Consider the following 26,272-nt stretch of genomic DNA (forward strand, 5'->3'; position numbering starts at 1 on the left):
GAAGATCTTCCCACCATTCACATACACCTTAGCTTAAGCCATTCTGTGGGTTAAATAGCTTCTCTGGCTTAGGATATTGTTCACAAAATACCACAATAGATTTTAGAGTAGCAGCCGCGTTAGTCTGTATTCGCAAAAAGAAAAGGAGTACTGGGGCACCTTAGAGACTAACCAATTTATTTGAGCATAAGCTTTCGTGAGCTACAGCTCACTTCATCAGATGCATTCAGTGGAAAATACAGTGAGGAGATTTATATACACACAGAACATGAAAAAATGGGTGTTATCATACACACTGTAAGGAGAGTGATCACTTAAGATGAGCTATTACCAGCAGGAGAGCGGGGGTGGGGGGAAAGAAAACCTTTTGTAGTGATAATCAAGGTGGGCCATTTCCAGCAGTTAACAAGAATGTCTGAAGAACAGTGGGGGTGGGGGAGGGAATAAACATGGGGAAATAGTTTTACTTTGTGTAATGACCCATCCACTCCCAGTCTCTATTCAAGCCTAAGTTAATTGTATCCAGTTTGCAAATTAATTCCAATTCAGCAGTCTCTTGTTGGAGACTGTTTTTGAAGTCTTTTTGTTGTAATATTGCGACTTACCAGTTGGAGAACACTTCAATCTCTCTGGTCACTCGATTACAGACCTTGATTATCACTACAAAAGGTTTTCTTCCCCCCCACCCCCGCTCTCCTGCTGGTAATAGCCCATCTTAAGTGATCACTCTCCTTACAGTATGTATGATAACTCCCATTTTTTCATGTTCTGTGTGTATATAAATCTCCTCACTGTATTTTCCACTGCATGCATCTGATGAAGTGAGCTGTATCTCTCAAAAGCTTATGCTCAAATAAATTGGTTAGTCTCTAAGGTGCCACAAGTACTCCTTTTCTTTTTTACAATAGAGTTTGCATTTTGCAGACCGATTTCTCAACAAAAGCAAGATTTTTCTCTTGTTTGTGATCTAGCAATTTCCTGCCTTGTCTTATCTCCTGTTCTCACATCTCACTTCTCTCCCCATTAATTTTGTCCAAAATACTGCTGCAAATATCTTTCTCACTGGTTCGTCTGATCATGATTTTTCTCATTGTTAAGAGCTAGCTTATGACTTTTCTACAAGCCCTGTGTATAGGGCAGCATGTACCTTGGATCATCCTAGGAGCAATGCCGGGGGGGCCTTGTGCCCCTCAGAGACACGCTTCCCTCCCTGCTTCTCCCATCGTCTGTGGGTAGGAGTACTACTTTGCTGCTGGCACACTACCATGTTGCATCATGTGTGCTAGCTAGCAGATTGTGTGGTGGATTCAAGGCTCCACCCATTCCTGACACACCTTCTCTGGGGGATGGGTAGCGTCTACATGCACAGTACCAAGTCATAGTCTAGTTCTGAGTGTCACACTACTACCCATCTTTTTCCATGATCAGGTCAAACTTCTCATCTGCACCTTTAAAGAACTCATTAGTATCTCTATTCACTCACTTCTCTCATCACATTTTCTCCTCCACACCATTTTATTGCATCCTAACCTTGTCCTCTTACAGAGGACTTCTACCAATCCTACTTGGAGGGCTTAAGTGGGATTAAAGTGGTTCATAGACCTTGGGCTGGCCCTCTGCTCACAGATGAATACTATCCATTTACAATAGCACTTTTAAGACACACTTTTCAGACACAGAAGCCGTGGGATGGGGGAAGCCCCAACAGCCCCTGACCCCCTCCCCGGTAGAAGCTGTGGGATGGGGGGAGCCCCAGCGCCACCCAGCCCTGTCCCTGGCAGAAGCTGCAGGATGCCAGGGGAAGCCCCCAGTTCCACCCAACCCTGTCCCTCGCAGAAGCCTCAGGGCAGCAGGAGAAGCCCCTGCCCCCACTCTCTGGCAGAAATGCCAGGCGGGCAGGGCAGGAGAAGCCCAATCACCTGGTCCTCCACAGAAGCTTGGGAGTGGCAGGGGAAGCCCCAGCACCCGCTGTGGCCCTGGGCCTGAAGGAGCTCTCACTCCCTGCTGTGGACCCGGGACCGTGGTGCGGGGACAGAGCTTCTCTGGTCTTGGGGCTGCAGTGGGGAGGCAGAAAGGAGTGAATGGGTTGCAGGGGGATGCAGTGGGGGGTCAGAATGGGGAACCCTGGGTGGAACAGGGATGGGCCCCGGGGAAGGGGCAGAAAGGGGTGGGGCCTCGGGCAGGGCCAGGGGCAGAATGGGGGCTGGACCACAAGCGGAGGGATGGGAAGGGGCCCCCCACTTGCTCCGGCCCAGGGCCCCAGGGAGCCTTAATCTGCCTCTGAGTCTGACCCTTAATCTTTCCCATAAATCAGTCCCACCAATGCCATAATCAATCAGTCATTAAACAATTATGCAAGTTCAACATAAAGTATACTCTTTATTGCTCATAACCATACCAAGATCATTATTTGCTCTAAGTATTTTAGTGATTTTTAAAAAGTATCCAAATTGCACTTTCTCAGTCCATGTATTTGCTCCCTGTGTCTTCATGTCATATCTGCTTACTTTACGGGCTCTTATATTTTGCTAGTGTTGGCATTGAAAAGGCAATGCAGTTGCGGATGTGTGAGCTGGATTCTGTTTTGCTGGGTGTATTGTCAGCAGAATTGTGTCACCTAAATGTTCCTTGCAGAATCTTCCTTATGAACCATGTTGTAGGAGGCAGAAAGAGTACCACTTCATTTTCTAATCCTAAGCTGAGATAGAAGCTCTGAGGTTTAAAAATAATCTTTTAGCTGAGCAAATGTGACAGTTATCTGTTCCGAGAGAATCAGTCTGGATCCCTGTTATTTCTTTTATTAAGTTAAAATGCACCTTTAGTTCCATTCTCAGGATTTCCTACTGAATATTATTCTTCATTTTTAAATTGCTTTGTCAAAAGAGAATCTGTACTTCCAGTGAATGTGCCTAACAAAGAGTAATTGATTAGTTATAGGGGCTGTGTGTCAGGTTTAGAAGATTTCTAGTACAAAAAGAACCCCAAATATTTCTTAGCAATATATTTGCCCTATTGTCACTAATGTCAGAGCTAGTTGTAAAAGAGAATGTGCTAACGTTCAGTACTGTATATTTATGAAATTAGGAAAGGATTAAACTGGGATTGCCTCAGAAAGATCCAGTTTTATTTACTGTTCCCCACCTATTTCTGTTCCTTTCTCCAGTTGAACTTAACGTATATCCTGGTGGTTTGTGTGTTCTAGTAATGGAGATTCTAGTAAAACAGAAAAAGCAACGCATAATGCTGAGAACAGGAAATGTATGATTTCCATCCATATAATCTAAAATTATAAATGGGGTTTATTTTAAATGGCCAATGAGGATGTGGGAGCAGTTTAGTACAAAATCTTTCTATTTTTCCATCCATGTAATTACTATTCTGTAGCAGGCCCAAGATAACTTAATTATATTATGTTCTCAGGGCCATTGCCGGAGTTGACAGAGACCCTGATTTGGTTCATATGGAAATCCAGGACCCCAGTGGAGGTATGCTGATGAAAATGATAGCAATAGATACCTGGTGTATGGCTGTTTCTTTTGATTTTAAAGACTACTTTTTGCATTCATTTATAAAAAAGTGGGAAGAAATATTTTCCACTTGTCAGATTCTTGCTCTGTTTATATGTATTCAGCAAAACTGTCCTGATATATAAAAATGTAGTATGATTTAAAATGTACTTGTTTTCCGCTCTGAAATAAATTGAAGTCAAGATGCTATGCTCCAGTGAAAAAGTCCATTAATAGTGCAATTTGTTCTGGCACTTAAACGTTGAACATTTTTTCCTGATTTGCAAATACAGCTGGCAGTGCAATGTAGTGCTGGATGAGTGTCTGCTAGAGTGAATCCTCGCATGTGTCAGCTCCACTGAATTAACAGTCTTTTCCCCGAAAATCCTTATGTTACACATTCAACATAGTTTTGTTTTTGTTTTTAAAAAAACATACTAGTAGTTACAAAAAGTACAAAGTAGACACTACAATTACAACATATATGTGTCTGTCTTCTTTGGAGTTCTACCCTTGAAAGATGGTTTAATTCTGCAGATGATCATCCTACCTCCTACACACTATTATACATTAATTGTAAAGGATGTATAACTTAACCTTTCAGACCGTGATAGCTCTTTCCCCCCACCCCTGCCCTCAGCACTGTGAAAAATTAAGGCCAACCCTTAAAAATCAGGTACCTAAAGTTCAGCTCCCAAATCCAAGTGGTCACATGTCACAGAAGCTCAGAACAGTTGCAGGACCCAATGAGTTTTTGAGTAGTTGGTTGGGTCTAGTGAGGGGAGATTCAATAGGAGCTGGATGGAAGAAAATTTCCCATTCATTGAACAGAATAGTGGTACGATTACCATGAGACAGTGGCATTGCCCTGATGCTACATTAGCCTCTACTGTTCCTGCAACCCTGTTCTTCAGAGGACAGTGGCCAGTCAAGGTTACATGTGGCAGAAGATCCATCGTCGTGACCTGGTTCCTCCTCGATTCCACCCTTCCCTCAAACTGCTGTGTGGTGATAATTCCATTTCCTAGATTAATAGATTCTTAAAATGATTCCAAGTGGGTCTGTGAAGAGCGAGCACATTTTTTTCCCCTTGCGAATTCTCTCTTACCTCCACTTGCCTGATGAAATCATTTCCATTACACCTGGGGCTCTCCACAGTTAGAGAAAAAGAGTTAGGGATTTGTCCTTTGGTTTTTTTTTAATTAGATGTGAACTCAGCTATGCATTTGGCTCCGTATTTTATGTGCCACCAAGGCCACAATGATAGTGGCCATTTGCAAAATTCATGTTCACAGATGTATTTGGAAGTTTAATGTCCTCAAAATGCAAGGGGGGCAAGGGTTGGATCCAGCATGTTTGATTTTTGCCCATTTCTAGATTTTATAACTCATTCTGTAACTTCAGAATAGAGTAGCAAAAATAGCTGTTGATTAACTAGTATCCATGTAATAGTTCACCGCTTTTTTTTTTTTTTTTTGGTTAAATTCCATGAGAAAGTTGAACCATGTGCATTGAATCTGATTCCCTCAAATGAACTATCACAAGTAATTGTGTTGTGTTTATTTTCTAAAGAAGAATCTGAGAAAGGAACACTGTTCTCTTCCATGATTTTTAATACATTTATTTCCTGGCTGAGTCCTTTAGTGCTTTATCTGGCCCTGTTGAGGTCAATAGAAGTTTTGCCTTTGACTTCAATGGAAGCAAGACCTAGAGACTAGAGACTTTACTAGTTTCATGCTTGTCCATGTGAATTATGACTAATTAAAGGAATTTTGATGGCACTTGGCTGTGTTTGCCCCAATTTCCTTGTGAAAATAGTTTGGAGATAAGCAGTAGAGTATGGACTCAAGCTGCTTCAGATCCACGTACAGATTTTAAAACTGTCCCAAAAGTTTGACACTGTTTGGATTTGGTGTTCTGGTTTGGACCTTCTCATAAAAATCTTGATAAATGGGGTCTTGGGCGGTAAGTTTCTTATCACACTGCAGGAATAATGAAACACATGAGTGCTAAAGCTTTGCTCATTCAGACTGTGACAGAAGCGAGGTGATGTGTAGTGTTCTTATCTCAGGTTTGGGAGATAGGAATTTCCTTCATGGGCATGGGCAAGTCACTTAGGGCTGGACTGACTGTGTGCTGTACACAGAGCTCTATAGTGGGACAGGAGTTTGCTAGGCTCCACCGTAAGAGAAGTTCTGTCCTATAGCAGCTTGGCGTACACGGTAGGTGGGAGCACTTTGCTCCATCCATTAGGTGGGAACAGATTGCTTCCCTGATCCACCAGTCTGCACCCCATCTGGGGTGACTCACTCAGTGGAGAAGAAGGAGTGGAGCTGTGCTCGTGACAAGGGCTGCAAATATTGTGGGCCAGAGCCTCAGCTGGTGCAAATCAGCATAGGCTTTTTATGCAGGCCATTTACCAAATAGACATTTTCGCTTGTGAAGAAAATCCTAAAGCATTTTATAGAGAATTATAACATGTCTGGAGAACTTTGAAACCAACCTTTAAAATTCCATAGCAGGGATCTGTGTATTCTCTCTTAAATTCTATGGGCTTGATTCTATTTTCACCCAGTTTTACATGAGGGGAATTTTCTGGATTTCAACTACAGGACACCAGATCTCCACTGCTGTAAATGAGTGATCTGGCCATGTGAGGGGCCCTTGTGCAGGTCAGGCAAGCCTCCACTCTTGAACACCTCCACAAGGGCCATTCATCATCTATTCCTTAATCTTTCTGGGCCTCAGTTTTTCTGACCATGAAATGAGGCTAATACCTTCTTACCTCTGAGGAGTGAGGTGAGGATTCAGTAGTTAATGTGCATCTAGCACTTTGGAAATTAAAAGGTTTCTGCGGGAGGGTTAGGTGTAATTATTTTATAACTGACTATACTGATTAATGTGATGCTTCCCCCACACAAACAGAATGTCAAGATATTTGCTTCTCTGTCTTTGAAAATGCTGTAACATGTTTCTCCCCCCGTCCTCAGGTTATCGCTACATCACCTGTCAGATTCTGAATTGCTCTGATAAAACACCGATAGTCCAGTTTGCTGGCAACATCGACCAGGATTCCTTAACTGTACAGGATGACTACATATTCCTCCAGGTAATGTCATTTACTGCAAACACAAGCCAATGTTAAACTAAAATTGGGAAATACAAGCCATACAGAAAAACAGTAGCATAAGAAAACAAAGAACCCTATTGCTGTGTAGAGATGGATTAAGAATCTTCACATACAGCAAGGCATTCCGTATCAGTCTTATGAAGGATGACACATTTTTGACCCAGAGCAAACCAGCTGATTACACCCCCTTAGATTTTGATTTATCGTTTGATTTAGATGTAACTAGATTTGCCAAGATTTAGGTTGGACTATTGGGACAAATTCCTGCTGCAAATTAGGCAGTATTTAGCATTTGGAGTCAAATCCTCAGGCTCTGTTCTGGTTTCTTTTCACTGCTGTGACAGCACAAAGCAGGCAGAAAGCTGCCTGAGTGGTAGCCAAGGGAATCCTTAGATGCTGTAAAGCCAGCGCAGCCAGTTTTTTGCTCCCCAACTGCTTACGTAGTGAGCATGTTGGGAACGGCCCCGGAGCAAATACCACTGTGTCCAGTCCTCAGCTGATGGAGTGACCCTTGTGTCTCTTTAGAACCACTCCAGTGGTGCAATTTAGACCAGACTTTAGATTTCTCCAAGTTACACTGTGGCCCTTTCATCCAACCAGCAGTCACAGGGTCTGGGAAGCAGCAATATGGCAAAAGGCCATCTTCCCCCCTTCCAGTTTCCCCATGTGTGAGTTTGGTGCAGCTGAAGATAACACGAGTCTGGTCCAATTGCAGGCCAGCAATCCCGGAGGGATCAGCCAACATTATCCCAAAGGATGGAGCAGTCCTACTGCAGGCTATTTGGAGAAGGATTTTTCCCAAGCCATCCCCGAGTTCCCTGTAGGGTGGTGTTTCTATGCATTGCCCCCTACTCAGTCCTGTGGTAAAATGCCACAATTTAGCCCCAATTTGATGTCATCTGCTTGCCGCAAGCCTTATCTCCTACAGGAAAGCAATATTGGTTTTGCTAGGTGGTATTAGAGGAGATCTCTCTGCTCCACAGCCTTGGGGTACATTAGATTGGCTTTTCCACAGCTTTCTTCCCTTGTAGCCTGTTTCTTTCAGAGGAATTGTGTACACTGGTACAGAGACAAAGAAGCTGACATCCATGTTGCTGAGCACAACAATCTGGAGGTGCACATGACAGGAAATACTTATCACCACAAACCAACTATGAGAAATGCAATTGGAAATGAAATTTTGAATTAAAATTGGCATTTCCCAGCCCAAGCTGCTCATTGGTGGCAGCCATTTTGCTTAAAGGTGGCTCCCACCAGGCACGTTTTAAAATTCATTTCACAGTTAGTAGATGGTGAGAAGTGTTTCTCTCCATGTGCACTTCCAGACTGCTGTGCTCAGCAAGACACGGGTAGTTTACTCTTCAAGCATCTGTGTTATTTTAGGACAGTACATATTTGTAGGCAGTATTGTTCTGATCTGATGCCAGACACGGGCAGGCACAGCACAGAGGAATGAACTGGAAATCTACCCATATCAACTGAAAGGTAACATAAAACCACTACCAACAAAGTTATACAATAAATAGTGTATTCTCGTCTCCCGGTGAATTGGCCCTTTTTTGATGGTAGTGGAAGTGACGTGCACTTATTCCATGGGAGGAATACATCCTATCAGTGTTTCCTTTCATAGTATTTGCAGTAAATTTCACTGATATAGTGTCTTTCGTTCACTGGATCACTGTAAAACAAACCTAGTGTAGACATGGCCCTAGATGAATGTGAGTTCTTCAGGATAGGAACCATTCCTTCTTACACTTCCAGCTTCCATGGAGTTAGGGACTAATACTGGGAGAGGAAACCAAATGGATGTCTCCCAGAGCACCAAATACCCTGATAATATTGCAGTTGTAAAGCACAGAACATAAAGCTGTTGTCATACTAACACCGTCGTAGCTTTTGTGTAATAAGGAAAAGCTGTCACTCCATCTAATTACTTGGACTAGGCAGCATCAGATGTGTCTCCAGCTTTGTTTCCCTGCAGTAATTCCACACCAGCCACAAGGACCTGATTTCACTTGAAAGACCAGGAAATCTATATTTACTGTTTAATGTGATGGATAAGACTGGTATTTAACAAAAATTTAAAAAATGGAAGGGGTTTGGTTTTGTCTCTCAGTTAACAACTCACATTCTGAAAGGCTTCATGTTTGTTATGCTACAAAAAAGGAGATGGACAGGAAAGAAGTGTAGAAATGGCCACTGTTCAGTTCGTTGTTACATTTAAAATATTCAGGCAGCTCGATCGGCGGTCATGCATCAGTTCTATTTTTACCAGGCAAAGGTCAAATTTGCATGTTTCAGCATAGTTTGTTTTTCGAACCAATTCCTTTTTTTAGACACGTAATTAAGTATGTGATGCTCTAGGGCCGAATCCCAGGGTCCTCAATTTGTTTCAACTATGGCAAATGCCAACTGATTTAAATAGGTGTTTCATCTGAGTAAAATCCCCAGCATTTATTCCTAAAAGTTTATTTTGAACAATACATTAAAACTTAGCTTTTCTGTGTATTTTTCATGAATTGGACAAAGGTGTTCCTTCAGGAATTACATTGCCTTAGTAGCTGCCTTCCATATAGCCACCACATTGTGATGTTTTTATCCATCACCCCTTCCTATGCTCTGGGGGATGCCTTTTCTGAGACAGCTGAGGTAGAGAAGACTGAGGCCAGAAGGGTTCACTGCACATTCGCCCTTTAAGCCAGCTTCTACTATGGCAACCAAGATTTTCTTCTGCATTAATCAAGCTTCGTTTGAGAGCTTGGAGTAGAAATTGCCACATATTTTCTGAGAAATAGGAAAGCTGCCTTAAAAACCTTTTCCCTGCCACAATGGAGGTGGCTTTGTCAGATGGGTAACTTTATTATTTTGATTCAGGGTATCCCCCCCTCTACACAAGGCAGGGATAAAGGTTGAAAAGAGGGAAAAGAAGGACCTGAATAATTGTTCAGTGCATGGCGTTGGATTTAATAAGGGATCCCAGCCTCCTCTAGATGCATGAGTCCACCTGTCTCAATGCAGAAGAAAAGTAGCAAAGACAGAGATTTGGATGCTAGGTATATCTTCTAACTAAAGGCACAAAGTTTGGCCATTAGTGCTGCTGACCTACAAAATGGTTTTTCTTTGCACGGTAATAAACCAGAGAAAAAAGTTATATATTTTAATTTTACCTTTTTTTAAATCAGTCTGTTACTGTTAATTTATAAAGCAATAACTTTTGATAAATCTAGAGTCAGTGGCTGAATTGCTGTTACCTAGGGGGAGAAGTCAGTGGTGCTAACCACGGCTGCAGAGAAGTGTTTTGGAAAATGAGAAATATTATTTATTAAGGGCCGAATTATCTGCTAGCATAATTTGATGGAGCACCATTGACTTCAATGGAAATGTGCCAGTTTACCCCAGTGAAGGAACTGGCCCTAAATTCATGATAGTGAGGTACAGTAGGGTATACACTGTCACTTCATTGTTTTAATCCATCAGTACTTAATACAGATATGTTGCTACTTTGAAAAAGATCCTTCTGTTGTTGTTCTAAAAACTGCAAGGAAAGGCAAGGCTTGCAGATATCAATATGTCTGGTATGACATCAGGAGAGAAAGGTGGAAATGGAGAACATCTCCATGCTAATTTTCCATTCACTAGCTGCTTTTGCTTTGTTTTCTATTTAGGGGAAATCTTTTTCAGGGCTTCTGGATTGTTTACATGGGGCCCAATTATGCCCTCCGTTACACAGGTGAAAGGCCTATATTCAGAGCAAAAGGAGTGTCACCCATATTGATGAAGCTAGAATTGGGCCTATAGGATACAGTTAACCTATTTTCAAAATCACCACTGCACCAATAGGTTAAATGTTGCACTGTTACCAACCGTGGCACTTCTGGGAGACTTGTGCCAGAAAATGATTGATTTTAGCTAGAAAATGCTTGTCCAATATAGGGATTCAGAATGCTTTATATAAACCTTACACTATGATTTATTCAGCCTCTTATGTTCTGTTTGAATAGTGCACTTGGAATAGCAGTTTTAAAAGAGAGACATGGTAGATGAGGTAGTATTTTTTATTGGACCAGCTTCTGTTGGTGGAAGATACAAGCTTTCAGGCTTCACAGAGCTCCTCTTCTAGTCTGGGGAAGGTAACCTGAGTGTCTGAGCTAAATACAAGTTGGAACACATAATTAAGCGTAAGGGATTCACACGTGCTGTAGGAGACCACGTAAAATAAAGTAGGCATTTAGGGATTAGCAGGCAGTGCGGTGTGCTACAAATGCTTGTAACGAGCCATAAAACCATTGTCTCTCATTGTCTCATACAATATCATCAAACAGTTACAACACATATTGGACGGGAACAACATTCTGAAAAAAATCTTTCCTGAATCCACTCTTCTAACCTTGAAACAACCTGTTAAGCTCATCGTTGGAAGCAAGCTCCCCACAGACCAGGACACACCAACTCAAAGTGGCACCAGACCCTTCCAGAACAACAGATGCAAAACCGGCAGACATATCTCCACTGCTATGATAATCAATATCTTCCCACAAGATTCGTGATCATACACATACCTATCACAACACGTGGTATGCTTCACCCAAGATGCCCCAACAACAACAATGTGGGTGAAACCAGTCAATCACTGTGCCCTCAAATGAACTTCTACAGAAAAATGATAAAAGACAAAAACACCCTATCACCCGTGGAGAACACTTTTTTTTACAAAGTGATCACTCCACATCTGACCTCTCAGTCCTCATCCTCAAAGGAAACGTGCACAACAATTTCAAAAGGCGAGCCTGGAAATTTAAATTCATAACTCTTCTAGGCACCAAAAATCATGGACTCAACAGATACACTGGATTTTTGGCTTGTTACCACACTGCTAACCCTTAATTGCCTACTTCATTTGAAGTGGTCTCCTACAGGAGAATTGTGTGGATCCCTAATGCTTAACAATTTGTTCCATCTAGTATTTAGCTCAGACACTCTGGTTACCTTCCCCAGACCTGAAGAAGAGCACTGTGAAACTTGAGAGCTTGTACTTTCCACCATCAGAAGATGGTCCAGTAAAAGATATTACCTCACCTACCTTGTCTCTCTCATATTGTGGGATCAACATGGCTATAACAGCACTGCAAACTAGTTTTAAAAGATACTAGTATTCACTTCCAGTTTATATCCTCCTCTGCCTCTGTAGGATGAGTGTCTCTTGCCCTCTGTGCCCATGCAGCAGGTTGCGAGAGCAGAAGAATGAGCTGCCCACAGAGTGAGACATTAGTGGGGAGATGGGCTGGGGGTAAGGAAAGGATGGCGTCCCAGTGCACCAGCCAGCAGAGGAGAAGTCTATACCAGTAGCAGATTACTTCTTTCTGCAAAACAAGGGAGGAAATTATGATTGTTGGAACCTGTTGTCTGTTCCTGGGGTGACATAGCCACATGCAACCCCCTGCTATCAGCTGAGAGTAAACTCTACCTGGTCTTTAATCAGTAGTCTGCAGTACCACTACTGCAGGAATGTCCAGATACTGTGACAGTGGAAATGAATACACTACAATACTAATATTGCATGTATGTTTAAATTGTAACAAAAAATCTGTTTGCGTCTTTATGGACAATTGGGTTTAGTGCCAAACTAATCCTAGTTTTCCCTTTGTTTCTTTGCATAGACAACATCAGCAAATCGGACTAAATATTATGTCTCTTACCGTCGAAATGACTTCATACAGATGAAGCTACCAAAATATGCATTGCCAAAGGTAAGTGCACACAACTTATATTTCTTTCCACTATCTTTTTTGTCTTCATTCCCCTTTTGATCAGGAGTAGGCTTCTTCTGTGCCTATTAATCCTCACTATTTTGCTTATTTTTGCTTCCATACGGATTTCTGAATTCTTCCTGAGGTGTGTTTTTGTTTTGTTGCCTTAATGTGCATCCTTGAAGTATAGTAGCTTACATTGCAACTCATAGGACTGAAGAGCAGAGGCTAACATACTTGTCATCTGTTACCCCAATAACTTTCAATGATACAATGGTAATGTAGCGATAGTGAGTAATCTTTCAAGAATCAATTACCGTTTAATGTCATATGGTGTCTTTCTGCTAGAAACATGAATGGAAATAAGAGAATTTTACCAGCTGATGTGTGTTTTCTGTCACCAAAGAATCAAAAGATATTCCCTAGTCCCATCAGAGTGACAAGGTTGGCGAAGCTAATTGAGGAATTCCTGTGCTCTGATATATTTTTGTAAGGACAAGGCTTTCTGTATTTGCATAGCACACTGGTAATAAAATACAGGCATATAGTATTTGCATACAGCCTAACTGATGAGATTGAGGCTTTGCAGCACACACAGTATGCTCCATATATTTATGGATAGCTGGAAGGCTTCTGCAATCCCTGAGCAGAATGACTTGGTTAAGTACAAGAGTAACTGATAAATTTTATGTCTGAATTTTATGGATGGTGTATGTTTAGGTCACTACTTTACTGTTTAACATGTATGGAATTTCTTTCTTTCTTTCTTTCTTTCTTTCTTTCTTTCTTTCTTTCTTTCTTTCTTTCTTTCTTTCTTTCTTTCTTTCTTTCTTTCTTTTATTTTAAAGCAAAGAATAATTTGAATGATTCTTTTTTCTCCAAGTTTTTTTAATATATAATAGTTTTTTAATTTTAAATATACACATAGCAACTAATAAAGATACTGTTTGAATAAGAAGCTGGAACCCCCTTCTCCTCCTCTGGGTATAGCTGCTTTAAAAAAAAAGTCATAACCAAGGCCAAATAAATATATTAAACCCATCCACATAATATTTATTTGAATGTTCGGAACGGCATCCAAAGTAGACTTTGTGGTCTCTTGGGTGAATGTGTAATTAGGAAAACAACAGGAAAAAGAATATAAATTTCCAAACATGCAAAAAATCAAAGGGAACTATATCATTTACAGAGTCACAGAATTTAAGCCTTATTTCACATGAAAGAAATGAGTTTGAGAGTGTTGACAGAAACGGTATTTCTCAAATAAACTTCACGGTTTTCTGTATAATTCAAGAAACGTTTCAGTGACTCAGCACATCAGTCAAAGTCTTTGGTTGATTGTTTTTATTTCTTTGTTTGTGCTTGTGTTTATTTTTCATTTTTAGTTACGCTGATTGACAGACTAGGATTTTAATATAGGCAGGTATACATGGTGGGGAAGAAAGCACAGGAAGCCTCTTCCTCTTACCTCTCAAAGCCTGTGCTGGAATCTTCACCATTGGAGCTGGGTCTCCACTGTTATATCTAGTTTGCTGCTTTGTGGACATGAACAGCCCTATAGCCCCTCAGTTTATATATTGCTGTCCTTTATAACATATACCAACCTAACAGTGTGTTGTGACCCTAACCAGTTAATGTTTGTAAATTGTTTTGAGATCTTTGGATAAATGGTCCTAGACAAGTGTGAAACATTATTCCATCAGCTTCCAGGAAATTTAATATATTTAAAGATTTCAGGAAACAGACCTCTTTAATGCATGAAAGTTGATCATAATAAAATGGATGCATGGTAAAGATCCTTAGTTCCAAAGGATGTTTATCACTCCTTTGTCAAACCTTATTTCATTTTTGATGGGTTTGCAAGTTTAGTTGCTAAAAGTAACTGCATAGATGTAGAACATTTAGATTTTTGTAAGGCATTTGACTTAGTACTGTACGGCATTCTGTTTAAAAAAAAATCAAAGTACAATATAAATAAAGCTCACACTAAATGGATTAAGAACTGTCTGATAGATCTTAAAAGTAGTTGTCAATGTAGAAACATCTACTAGGGGTGTTTGTAGTGGGGTTCTGCAGGGATTGGTACTAGACCAGAAGCTATTTGTTATTTTAATCAATGGGCTTGAAGTAAATATAAAATGATTGCTGTTAAAATCTTTCTGTGAATGATACAAAGATTGTCAAAGTGGTAAATAATGATGAGGACAGGACTACCTGGGTCACTTGGAATCTAGGCCCATTTAAATAAAATGTGTCTTAATAAAGCCAAGGGCAAGGTTATACATCAAGGAAGAAGTTATGCAGGCCATATCAACAGAATGTGGGGGACTCTTTTCTGAAAAGCAGTGATTGAAAAATGATTTAGGGGTCCTATTGGACAAACAAGTGAACATGAACTCCCAGTGCAATGCTGTGGAAAAAAGGGTGAATGTGATTTTTGGATGTATAAACAGGGAAGTAATGAGTAGGGGTGGGGAGGTGATTTTATCTCTGTAAATGACATTGGTGAGACAGGTATTGGAATATTGCATCCTGTCCTGCTGTCCCCTTTTTAAAAATTATGTTGAAAACTTGGAGAGCATGGAGAAAAGAGTTATTTGAATGCTGGAGAAAATCCTTTACAGTGAGAGACTTACGGAGCTCAGTTTGTTTAAAAGAAAATCAAGAGGTGACTTGGTGGTAGGTAAGTACCTTCATGGGGAGAAAATATTTGGTACTAAAATGCACTTTAATTTAGCAGATACAGGCATAAGCCAAACCAATCACAGGGAGCTAAAGCTAGACAAATTGAAATTAGAAATAAAGCACAATTATTTAACAGGGAGGGTGATTATCCATTGTAACAAACTACCAAGGGAAGTGATTGATCTTCCAGCACCTGAAGTCTTCAGATCATTACTGGATGCCTTTCTGGAAGATACGCTTTAGTCAAACACAAATTATTGGGCTCAATACAGGAGTAATTGGATGAAATTATCTGTCTTGTGTTAATCAAGAGGTCAGAAAATTTGGTCTTAAAATCTATGTATCATCTATATAGGGCACTCACTTGGTTTACTGAGAGCATGAAATTATCCAGTGAGTATTAGTATTCCAGTGTCTCTTACATACACAAAACTTCTAAACATATACCTTTTAGATATGCTTCAGATGTAGCCTGGATTATTTGATGTGCTGCTAGATGCTGAGTCCTTTGTCCTGGAGTGTCCAGGCTTGACTGAATAAATGAATTAGATGCTAATTGTTTCATTTGGGATAGATTCAATAACCTTGTTAGGAACACACAGACGGTTTTATCTGGAAAAGTATGCAGTGTTGCTGTAGCTGTGTTGGCCCCAGTAGATTAGAGAGACCAGGTGGGTGAGGTAATATCTTTTATTGAACCAACTTCCGTGGGTGAGAGAGACAGACTTTCAGGCTTATACAGAGCTCTTCTTCCATTGATTTAACTACTGCCTCTTAAACAGGTGGATTAACTGCATCAAAAAAAACCCTTTTCGTTGCTGTAGGAAGCAGCTACACGACAGCACCCCAGTGGCAGTGCCGTAGTGGTGACACAATAGCAGCTGTAATGTAAACATACCATGTTTCTGCTTTTCAGGTGAACAGAGTGAGGCATCAGAGGGTCTTCTTTCAGGTGGGCTCTGCAGCCCTATGCATGTCACAGAGCAGAGTGGTTCCCTACATAAAAAGGGGAATTGTGGGCAAACCAGAGAGTGCGGCAGGCTGGGAAAGTGAGTCTGTCTAGTGCAGTGGTGGGCAGCACACAGCCCGTCAGGGTAATCCGTTGGCGAGCTGTAAAACAGTTTGTTTACATTGTCTGTCCACAGGCACGGCTGCCTGCAGCTCCCAGTGGCCGCGGTTCGCCATTCCCGGCCAATGGGAGCTGCGGGAAGCGGTGGCCAGCATGTCCCTGCGGCTCATGCCACTTCCCGCAGCTCCCATTGGCTGAGAACAGCGAACTGCGGTCACTGGGAACTGCAGGTGGCCATGCCTGCGGACGGTCAACGTAAGCAAACTATCGCAGCCTGCCAGCGGATTATCCTGACGGGCCACGTGCCCACCAGTGGTCTAGTGCTAGGAATAGCTATGATGGAACACCAGATGCTATGTGTTCTTAGGGAAAGAATTTTTGGCACTCCTTGATGTTCACTTCCTTCCTCTGTGCAAATGTCTTGTGTTCTGGTTTTGTGTGGGGAACCAGGATGAATATTTTAAAACTGATCGATTTTTAAATGTTGTTTAGCCTTAAGTTTTCCATGGAGATTAGAATGATTTATGTTGATGTCTTCTTGGTTTTCTGTGTTTGTGCACACATGCAAGTGCATACATATCCGCGTGCACACGCGCACACACACACACACACACATACACACACACACAAAATAATATGCAGTGTATTTGTATCTTTTGGATCAAATTCAGGCCATCCATTTCACAAATGTGTATGTCACACATACATGCAGGCACCCTGGATGTCCACAGGGATTGGACCCAGGACCTTCAGCACCAAAAGCCTCCTTTAGTTGTGAATAAATAGCTGGCTGTTAGAGTTACTGAGGTCAGCCTCTATCAAATTCACAAGTACTAAGCAACTATTTTACATACTGCCCCTGTTAGGCAAGCTAGGATCTAGCTCTGCAGGAGTTCCAGTTGCACCTGGCCTGCCTTTTTGCAGCATATCATGGCTACATGCATATAAAACACCACAGTCATCTGTGGATACTAGACCGGGAACCTAGGCATCATAGCACAAGCACTGGTGCTGTTGCCAAGGCAGAATTCCTTTAGCCATGAGGAATTAACAGCTCTTATAATCATTTGAGTCAGTCACTAGAGGGAGACTGGATCATACCATACTAAGCCTGTGTTGCACAAGCAGGGGAAAAGACATAGCCAAGTGTTGCGCCTCACTTCAGTCTTCTCCAAAATGTACTTTGCAGGCCAGCCACAGCTGGAGAAGGGGTTTCTGGAGCATTGTCCACACTTGTTAGTGTGAATGCTTCTTGACCCAGCTGCCTCATGATTGATGTAGTTGACTCCTGTATTTGTTGGGACTGATATGCATGCATTACTGTGTTGACTGCTACCAATCAGAATACTGAATCACTTGTTTCAGCATTCATGGATGCCCATCTGCTCCCTAGAATAGAATAGGGCTTGAAAATCTGACCTGTATTTTCAATAAAAAGAAAAGGAGTACTTGTGGCACCTTAGAGACTAACCAATTTATTAGAGCATAAGCTTTCGTAAGCTACAGCTCACTTCATCAGATGCATATCGTGGAAACTGCAGCAGACTTTATATATACAGAGAGAATATGAACCAATACCTCCTCCCACCCCACTGTCCTGCTGGTAATAGCTTATATATAAAGTCTGCTGCAGTTTCCACGATATGCATCTGATGAAGTGAGCTGTAGCTCACGAAAGCTTATGCTCTAATAAATTGGTTAGTCTCTAAGGTGCCACAAGTACTCCTTTTCTTTTTGTGAATACAGACTAAAACGGCTGTTACTCTGAAACCTGTATTTTCAATATCCACTTTAAGGTAGTGGGTCTATACTGAGTCTTTACTTCTTTACTTTATCTGGTTTGAACCAGATCTCGTTATGTGATGCTGAGATAGGTTTCAGAGTAACAGCCGTGTTAGTCTGTATTCGCAAAAAGAAAAGGAGTACTTGTGGCACCTTAGAGACTAACCAATTTATTTGAGCATGAGCTTTCGTGAGCTACAGCTCATTAGATTGTAAGCTGTTTGGGGTAGGGACCATCAGTGGAGTCCTGGTTCACGGCTAGGGCTCTAGATGCTATGGTAATACACATAATAAATAATAATGTTGAAACCAATTTACTCTGTTACTATAAGACCCATTAAGAGTCAGAATAGGTTAGCAAAAACCACTGAGAAAATGAAGTGATTTTCTGTCAGCTGTGTTAGTTTAATTGTTGCATGGAAGAGTCTAATAACTCTAACCCACTTCTCACCTTTGTAAATAACCCTTGGTGGTGGTAATATCTCTTCATAGGCTGCTAGTGCTACAAGTTTTTCCTGCATTCACTCATTCCAAGTTAACGTAACTAGATACTGACATTTTATAATGTAAAAGCAACATTCTCTTTTATTTCCTACTGCAATTTAGAAAAGCATAATGCATGGCTCTAAAAAGATAATGGAGTGGAAATACTGTGAATGAAAATGTCTGTTTTTTTTACTTGATCTCTATGTATCTGTACTATATTGCCAAATGGATAATAAAATAAAAGTTTCCAGGTAATAGAAACCCAGGCAAAAGAGAATAGGAAATAAACAACCTGCTATTGCCTCAGAAATGGCTCTGTTTCTTTTACCTTTTCAAAGTGGTACATGGCTCTTTCGTATACGCTTTTCACCAAATAAATAAATAAAGAGAAAGAGAGAGCAAGATTTTCGTAATTTGGCTACCACCTGGAGATTTTTCTGTCTGTGAAACTTAAATCTACAAGGCTTAAAGAAAAATATGCGTTAGGAAAACAAAGTTAAACTCCTCTCTGGTGGGGAGAGAGGCTGTCTGCAGCTGCAACAAGACTTCCACTCTGTCGTCCCCATGCACTGCTGGAGGGGCTGGTGAGGAAGTGGTGCAGAGACTATGTGGTGCATCCCACATGTACACTTAGTGGTGCTAGTGAGCGATGAAGGAGGAAAGTTCCCCTTTTAGGATGTGCCACAGCAATGCGTGTATTGATATCTACTTATCACAGAGGTGTTGGGAGATTTAATCATCATTATAAACCAGGATGAAGGTGTTGATGAAAAATATTATACTGAGGTATCAATTACTGAATATGCATGACGTAAGGCTAGATTAAAAAAACAACAACAACAAAACAACCTCTCCCCCTTTGGCTTTTGTACCAGATCTGATTTTTGGATAGGGGCTGGTGCATTTTTCCATGGTAGCAAGTCAGGTTTAACTAGTATTGAAGATGATCCATGATTTTCTTCTGACTTAACTCTATACAAATGCTATCAGTGAAGTTCCTCCTCACTACCACTGAAAGCAGAAGACTTTTGGAAAAGGTCCACACAGGTTACTTTGGTACCTCACTATAGGCAGAAAGTAAAGGATTAATGAAACATTGTGGACATTTGTCAGGAAATTGTAGAGATTAGATTTCTGCTGTATGAATCTGGAAAAGTTCTTGCACGTGTTCCTTGGTGGGTATTTACTGTTCCCTGAAAGAACACACACAATTGTGTAGAAATAACCTACACGTGTCAGTTTCACTCAAATGATTTAATGCACCTGATTGAGACAGCTGCTAAGACAGGTACTGAACACTGTTAGCGCACATTGGTGTCCATGAGAATTGATGGCACTTTGAAGGACTGGGCCCAATATATAGTAAATGTAACCACTTCCTGCATTACTTCCAGCTCTGTGCTAATTTGAGTGTTTGCCTTTTCTGGTGTAGCTGTCAGATACAGGAAAAGGAATCTAGCTCAGAAGTCACCACGAGGGGAAAGCTGTCAGGTTTGCTACACCCCCTACATGGCATGTTTAGCCTGGCGAGCCTTTGATCACCAAAAGGATTTTGTAAGCAGTTCTATGTCAATTAATTCTGTTTCAGCACCCTAATGCCAATCACCTGGGCACGTGTACAAGATTAAACACCATCAATCTGAAATTCACCTTTCTGTCTGCAAATTTTATCCTCTATACTCAAAAGTAACACCTAAAATCACTCTAACTGAAAAAAGTTACAGTGCTTATGCTTAAAAGGTTCCTTCCATTTTGAAAGATATTGCTGTTTCCACTGGTATTCCCCATTTTAAGTGAGTGGAACATCTCTCAAACCACTAGAATCTTTCAAAGTGGAAGAAACTCTTTTTTTTTTTTAAGTGCAACTAATTGAGTGGGGGAAAACATTTTCAACTTGTTTACGCTTTGCATTTTACAGCACTTTATGGCCAGTTTTACTATGAGGGGTGGGGGAGTAGGTTACACCCCAAACATATCCCTGATCCTCTAGAGCTGACCCCTGTGCAGTCCCATTGATTTCAGTGTAGACACAGGAAATATGAGGTTTAGCCTGATATTATGGTAGACAGTCATGAACAGAGCTGAATGAATTTTTTGACCAAAACTTTTTATCACAAAAAAATTAAGATTCAGGTTGACTGAAATATTTTGTGAAATAGATTTTGCCAAATTGTTTTGGCGGGGTGCGGAGAGGGGAGAGGGAGAAACCAAAAGGTGGAGGGTGGCAGAAAAATCAAAATGTTTCCTTTTGACATTTTTGAAACAAAGCACTTAAATTTCTCTGTTCAAAATGATGTTTTGGTTCAAAAATTTACTTCAGTTTTATTTTTAAAATATAAAAGTTTCTTTAAAAAATCAAAAGAAAACATTTTGTGTGTGGTCGAACAAAATATTTCATTCTACACAAAATGATTTTTTTTTTACTTTTCGGTTCACTTAAAATTTTGATTTTTTTTTTCAGTCAACCCAAAATATTTTTTTCAGTTTTTTAGATCTGCTAAATGAAGTGAAAAATCACGCAGCTCTAGTCATGAATGTGAGAGATGATGATGATGAAGGGGAGGGTATGACAGGATTAGCTGGCAAAACATAGCGCACAAGAGAGGGGTCAGAGGAAACAAGGATTGAGATATTGACAGGGAGGCATGATGCAAGCCTTATAAGTGAAGAGGAGCCTGAACTATATTACTGTTATTTAGTGTGTGCTCAGTGCTGTACAAAGCACACAGGGAGACATGGTTCCTGCCTCAGAGAGCTTACAAACTAAAAAAATAAAATAAAGCAGAGGCAATGCAGTGAGGTGACCTGGATGGTCTTTTCTGACATGGGTTACCTTTGGGGGAAGAAGTAAGCTTTGAGGAGCGATTTCAGGGAAGGATGGGATGACACTTGGCATAGTAAATGGGGCATTCCAGGCATGAGGCCACATGAAAGAAGGCATGAGGATGATCTCAGGAGAATCATAGAATATCAGGGTTGGAAGGGACCTCAGGACGTCATCTAGTCCAACCCTCTGCTCAACGCAGGACCAATCCACAGTTAAATCATCCCAGCCAGGGCTTTGTCAAGCCTGACCTTAAAAACCTCTAAGGAAGGAGATTCCACCACCTCCCGAGGTAACCCATTCCAGTGCTTCACCACCCTCCTAGTGGAAAAGTATTTCCTAACATCCAACCTAAACCTCCCCCACTGCAACTTGAGACCATTACTCCTTGTTCTGTCATCTGCTACCACTGAGAACAGCCTAGATCCATCCTCTTTGGAACCCCCTTTCAGGTAGTTGAAAGCAGCTATCAAATCCCCCCTCATTCTTCTCTTCTGCAGACTAAATAATCCCAGTTCCCTCAGCCTCTCCTCATAAATCATGTGCTCCAGCCTCCTAATAATTTTTGTTGCCCTCCACTGGACTCTTTCCAATTTTTCCACATCCTTCTTGTAGTGTGGGGCCCAAAACTGGACACAGTACTCCAGATGAGGCCTCACCAATGCCGAAGGAAGGAACTGAATGGAGTGTGAGGCGGGATTGACTGATGGAACCAAGGTGTTGCAAGTACTGATGAGAGCAGGAGTGGAAATGATGTGCAAGATAGGAAGCAAGTGGAGAAATTACATTAGAAGGGATGACAAGCTTGGAGAAGCAAGCAGGGAAGATCATTTTAGCTGCAAGGAAGATCAGTTCTGCCGCAGGGGGCCCAAATGAGCAGCTCTATAATTTGAATATGGAAATGAAGGTACTAGTGGTCAAATGTTACATGAGCACAGTAAATATGCTAGAAAGTACACCAAAACCTGACTTGAGACAGTAGGAGGATTCCAGGTTCTTGAGGACTTTTAAAGTCAGCTGAAGGGCCCTGAGCCAATTACATCAAATAAATAATGTGCAGGTAGGAAGGTTAATGGCAAATTAAGAGGGCAGCATGGCTTTGAATAGCCTACAGAAGGGAGGAATGAATGCATAGCTTACAGGATCTGCTGAGATCACAGCATGACACAGTGTGGCTGCAGGCAATGAATTAGATATAGCAATAAAAACTGCCTTCTTTGGAACAAGATATTTTCTCTCTCACATAATATCTTATTAGTTAAACCTTTCCCTCCTGACAGGAAGTCCTGCCTAGCAACACATCTGCTAAAGGCCCAGTCTTGCAAAGTGCTAAATGTCTCCTGTGAAGTGCTGAGCACCCACTGTAGTCAATTGGAACTCACAGGTTTCAGAGTAGCAGCCATGTTAGTCTGTATTCGCAGAAAGAAAAGGAGTACTTGTGGCACCTTAGAGACTAACCAATTTATTTGAGCATAAGCTTTCGTGAGCTACAGCTCACTTCATCTTAGCAACTTACAAAACTGGGCCCTAAATCGGTTAAGCTTTTATCCTTGATAACCATTTCTTCAGCTTAGCTCTAATAGTGGAAGATGGTAATATGAGCAAGGCAAGGGAACAGGAGGGGGGATTATTTGTAACTTTCTTTTAGTTTGGTTTGCACAACCCATGTACCATTCAGAAGTTTAAAAGATGTTTTAAAACCAGGTATGAAACTTGCATCTTTCCTTACTTCCGTTAATTTCCTCAGAGTTATATTAGCAACATTTGGCCAGATGATGTTCCTCGGAACTGTTGGAAGGCAGTATAACCAAGTAATGGGGTTGTAAATCGTTGGGGAAATATATTGAAATAGATTATGCTGAAAAAAATCAGTAATCCTGAACTGAAAAATAAAAATCTTCAGTGTAAAACCTGAATGGAACAGACTGTGCCCGAGAAGGGTGAAGGGCACATTTGGTTACCCTCTGTTAATACAGACTAACACGGCTGCAACTCTGAAATCTGTTAATACCAGCATTCTAATTCCTGCCAGACACATAAAAAGTAGCAACTGATGTCTTGAACAGGATGAGTACACACTCCACTTTCTTACTATTGATAGTTGCAATTGGAAGAGAAGAGTTAGTGAAACATACTAATTAATATAAACTCCTCTAGTCTGGCCTTCTTGCCTTCCAGCTGTCCCCTGCCAGTCTGTCCAAAAATCCTTTGTTAAAGTCGTCTTCTTCTCTCACTCCTCCAGTCATGTTAGCTCCTCCTGAACTTCCATTGATTTCCCATCTCCTAACACACAAAATTCAAATGCCTCATCTTGAGACACAAAATCACATCTATTCTTGCATCCATCTACTTCTCTGCTCTTACTTACCTCTTCCCAGGCCTCTTGCCTTTTCTCCTTACTGTTGGATTTTTCCCTTATTTACATCAATGCATATCAGGAATAACTTCATGGATGTCTATACAGCTACATCAGGGTAAAACTGATGTGAGATGAGAATCAGATTAGTCACATCTCCCATTCCCAGCTTTGTTCCCCCTGTGTCTGGTACCAGTCTCACAGTTTATCTGAAAATCACTTTATCTTTTCTCCTTTAAATTTGTGCGTAAACCCCACATCTCTAAGTAATCCCTCCTCCCACATTCTGATCAATAGTAGCGCTCAGAAACACCCTCTTTTGCACTGTTGTCCTATGTTTCATCCTGCGTTTGCTTTTCTCACTTTATTTAGATTCTAATCACTTGGGGCAAGGAACATGTCTTATCTGTGTTCTGTAAAGCATTGTGTATGTTTATGACACATTATAAACATTTTACTATAATAATGCTCTTAAGACTTCTGCTGAAGGGCTGCTAATAGCTATGACAACAATTTAAGGGGTTTTAGAACTTTTCACTAATGGATACCCTTTCAAACTCTTTATTCCTGTACTCTTTAGTAATTTATTTCTCCTCCCCCTCTATCCCTGTTAATTGGATTGGCAGCATAACCATTCTCAGGCTGTGTCAGGGAAGGCAAATATGATGTTCGTCATGGGTTATGGTGAACTACCAGATGTTGCATACCCATCCTCTTGCTTATTTATGAATAGTGCTGGCAATTTAAGACAGCAGAGTTCCATTAATGGGATTCTAAAAAAAAAAAGCTACTTCGGATTCAATACAAGTTTTACTTGCAATGCTTTGGAGAATGGCTTTCAGATCAACCACATGTGGGAGGTTTTATCTACAACAGAGACTCAACCACTGGTTCATTTGTTTTGGCAGATGTCTCCGTGACATTTTAAAAATAATTTGGAGTGGTGAATTTGATTCAACGAGACATTGAGGTTAACTCCTTTTATATACAAAAATGTTTTTGTCTAGCTTTTCATTATATATACTTTTCAAAGAGGTGCTCGCTGTGCAGTGTAATCACTCCTATATGTAGTCACCTCTTCTTCTGCACCTAGTCAACTCTTGTTACTTCTATGTAAAGAAATAGAAAAGTAATAAAGTTGTTTGTTACATATTTACTCAGATGTCATTCCCTCCTGCCACCTATCTGTTTTTGGAAGCTCTTCTCAGAATTCCTTCTAGGTTGTCAGTGTTTTTCCATTAATAAGGTGACCAGAACTGAATACAAGATGTCCGGTGGTTATTGCAACCAAGTTCGTGGAAAGGGGTAATAATCTCTCTCCCCTGATATGATGCTTCTGTGTATGCAGCCCAAAATTGCATTGGCCTTTTTGCTGCCATATCCTATTGCAAACACAGGTCCAATTTTCTGTCCACTATTACTGTCTATTTCAGCATTGCTACTTCCTGATTTCTTCCTCTGATTGAGTATTTGTGTATTGGACTATTTTCCTCAAGATGTATTAGCCTGCATGTTTCCCTGCAGAGGATGGAGAGAGGAAACAGGGAGTCCAGTAAAGAGACTATTGCAATAAGCAAAGCATGAAATTATTGAGGAATGAATGCAGAATGTTGTTGTTATTATTTAATATGTATATTACAATAACACTCAGTGGCCCTGCTGGGCTCAGTGCTCTGCAAACACATAGGAAGACATGGTCTCTGCCACAAAGAGTTTTTCTCATTCTCTAGGTCCTTTTGTAATATATCTCTGTCCTATTTGGTGGTTGCATTTCATCCTATTTTAGATCTTAAGAAGAGTTCATGGACTTTTGTCTATTTCTTGTAATTCACAAGTAATTCACATTCTGTGTCCTCTCAGTCTTAGGCATCTCTGCTGCAAATGTGAATATTGGTGGAGGTTTTGTGATGCAGAAACCTGTTGACTAGTAATTGGTTTAAGAACTCCAACTCATTTCTAATAAGAAACAAAAGCACCTCCTTCAGGCATTAATAAGTGGTTTGGATTCCAAATTCTAGGTGAAAATTCTATATCCCATAATCTGAGAGAGATAGGATATAGTAGATTTCCTAGTACCTAGGCTGAGAGAGCTCAGAGTCAGGGATCTTTAAGGTGTATCTGTTTTCTCTGGCACTTGACTCTCATGACTAGTTTGTTTTTTGTCATGTAGGCACAATAGTATCTTTTTTTTAATTGCCAATTATGATTCATCTTGTATCTTATTTCTTTTTCTGCAGGATTTACAGATTATCAGTACAGATGAAAACCAAGTATTTGTGGCTGTTCAAGAATGGTACCAGACAGACTCGTATAACCTGTACCAGTCTGACCCACAGGGTGTATACTACTCCATTTTACTAGAGAACGTCAGGAGCACTAAGCAGCCAGAAGAGAATGTCCTGATAGATATTCTGGAGGTAGGGTGCTGTGCAAATATTAGAACTTGGTTGCTTTCTGTCTCTTCCCTTGTCTCTCCTACATTATGTTGTCAGCAACTCTAATTATGAATGTAATTAATTTTATAGTGATAACATTCTCCCCAATTTTCTAGAGTGATGAGAAGGGAGTATTGTATTACTCTAATTCTCCCTCTCTATCCTCTTCCTCCTAAAGTGTTGGTCGTTTTATAAAGACACAGTTTCCACGGATGTGCAGGAACAAGTTTAGTATTTTTCACTTTCTTCAAA

The 26,272-nt window shown here is 40.8% G+C and overlaps 1 protein-coding gene across 6 annotated transcripts in view; it reads left to right on the forward strand.

The window, feature by feature from the left end:
- SORCS2 (sortilin related VPS10 domain containing receptor 2) overlaps positions 1-26,272 on the forward strand; it is an 832,543-nt gene that overhangs the window by 701,688 nt on the left and 104,583 nt on the right. For all 6 annotated transcript variants that reach the window (XM_084627472.1, XM_084627469.1, XM_084627471.1 and 3 more), the window contains exons 6-9: positions 3,421-3,485; positions 6,497-6,615; positions 12,294-12,383; positions 25,823-26,002. In XM_084627472.1, the coding sequence (XP_084483598.1) occupies positions 3,421-3,485; positions 6,497-6,615; positions 12,294-12,383; positions 25,823-26,002 (454 nt within the window). The remainder of the gene's footprint in view (positions 1-3,420; positions 3,486-6,496; positions 6,616-12,293; positions 12,384-25,822; positions 26,003-26,272) is intronic.

This window comes from Lepidochelys olivacea (genome assembly GCF_965140295.1).
Source record: "Lepidochelys olivacea isolate rLepOli2 genome assembly, chromosome: 4".
Lineage (NCBI taxonomy): Eukaryota > Metazoa > Chordata > Testudines > Cheloniidae > Lepidochelys > Lepidochelys olivacea.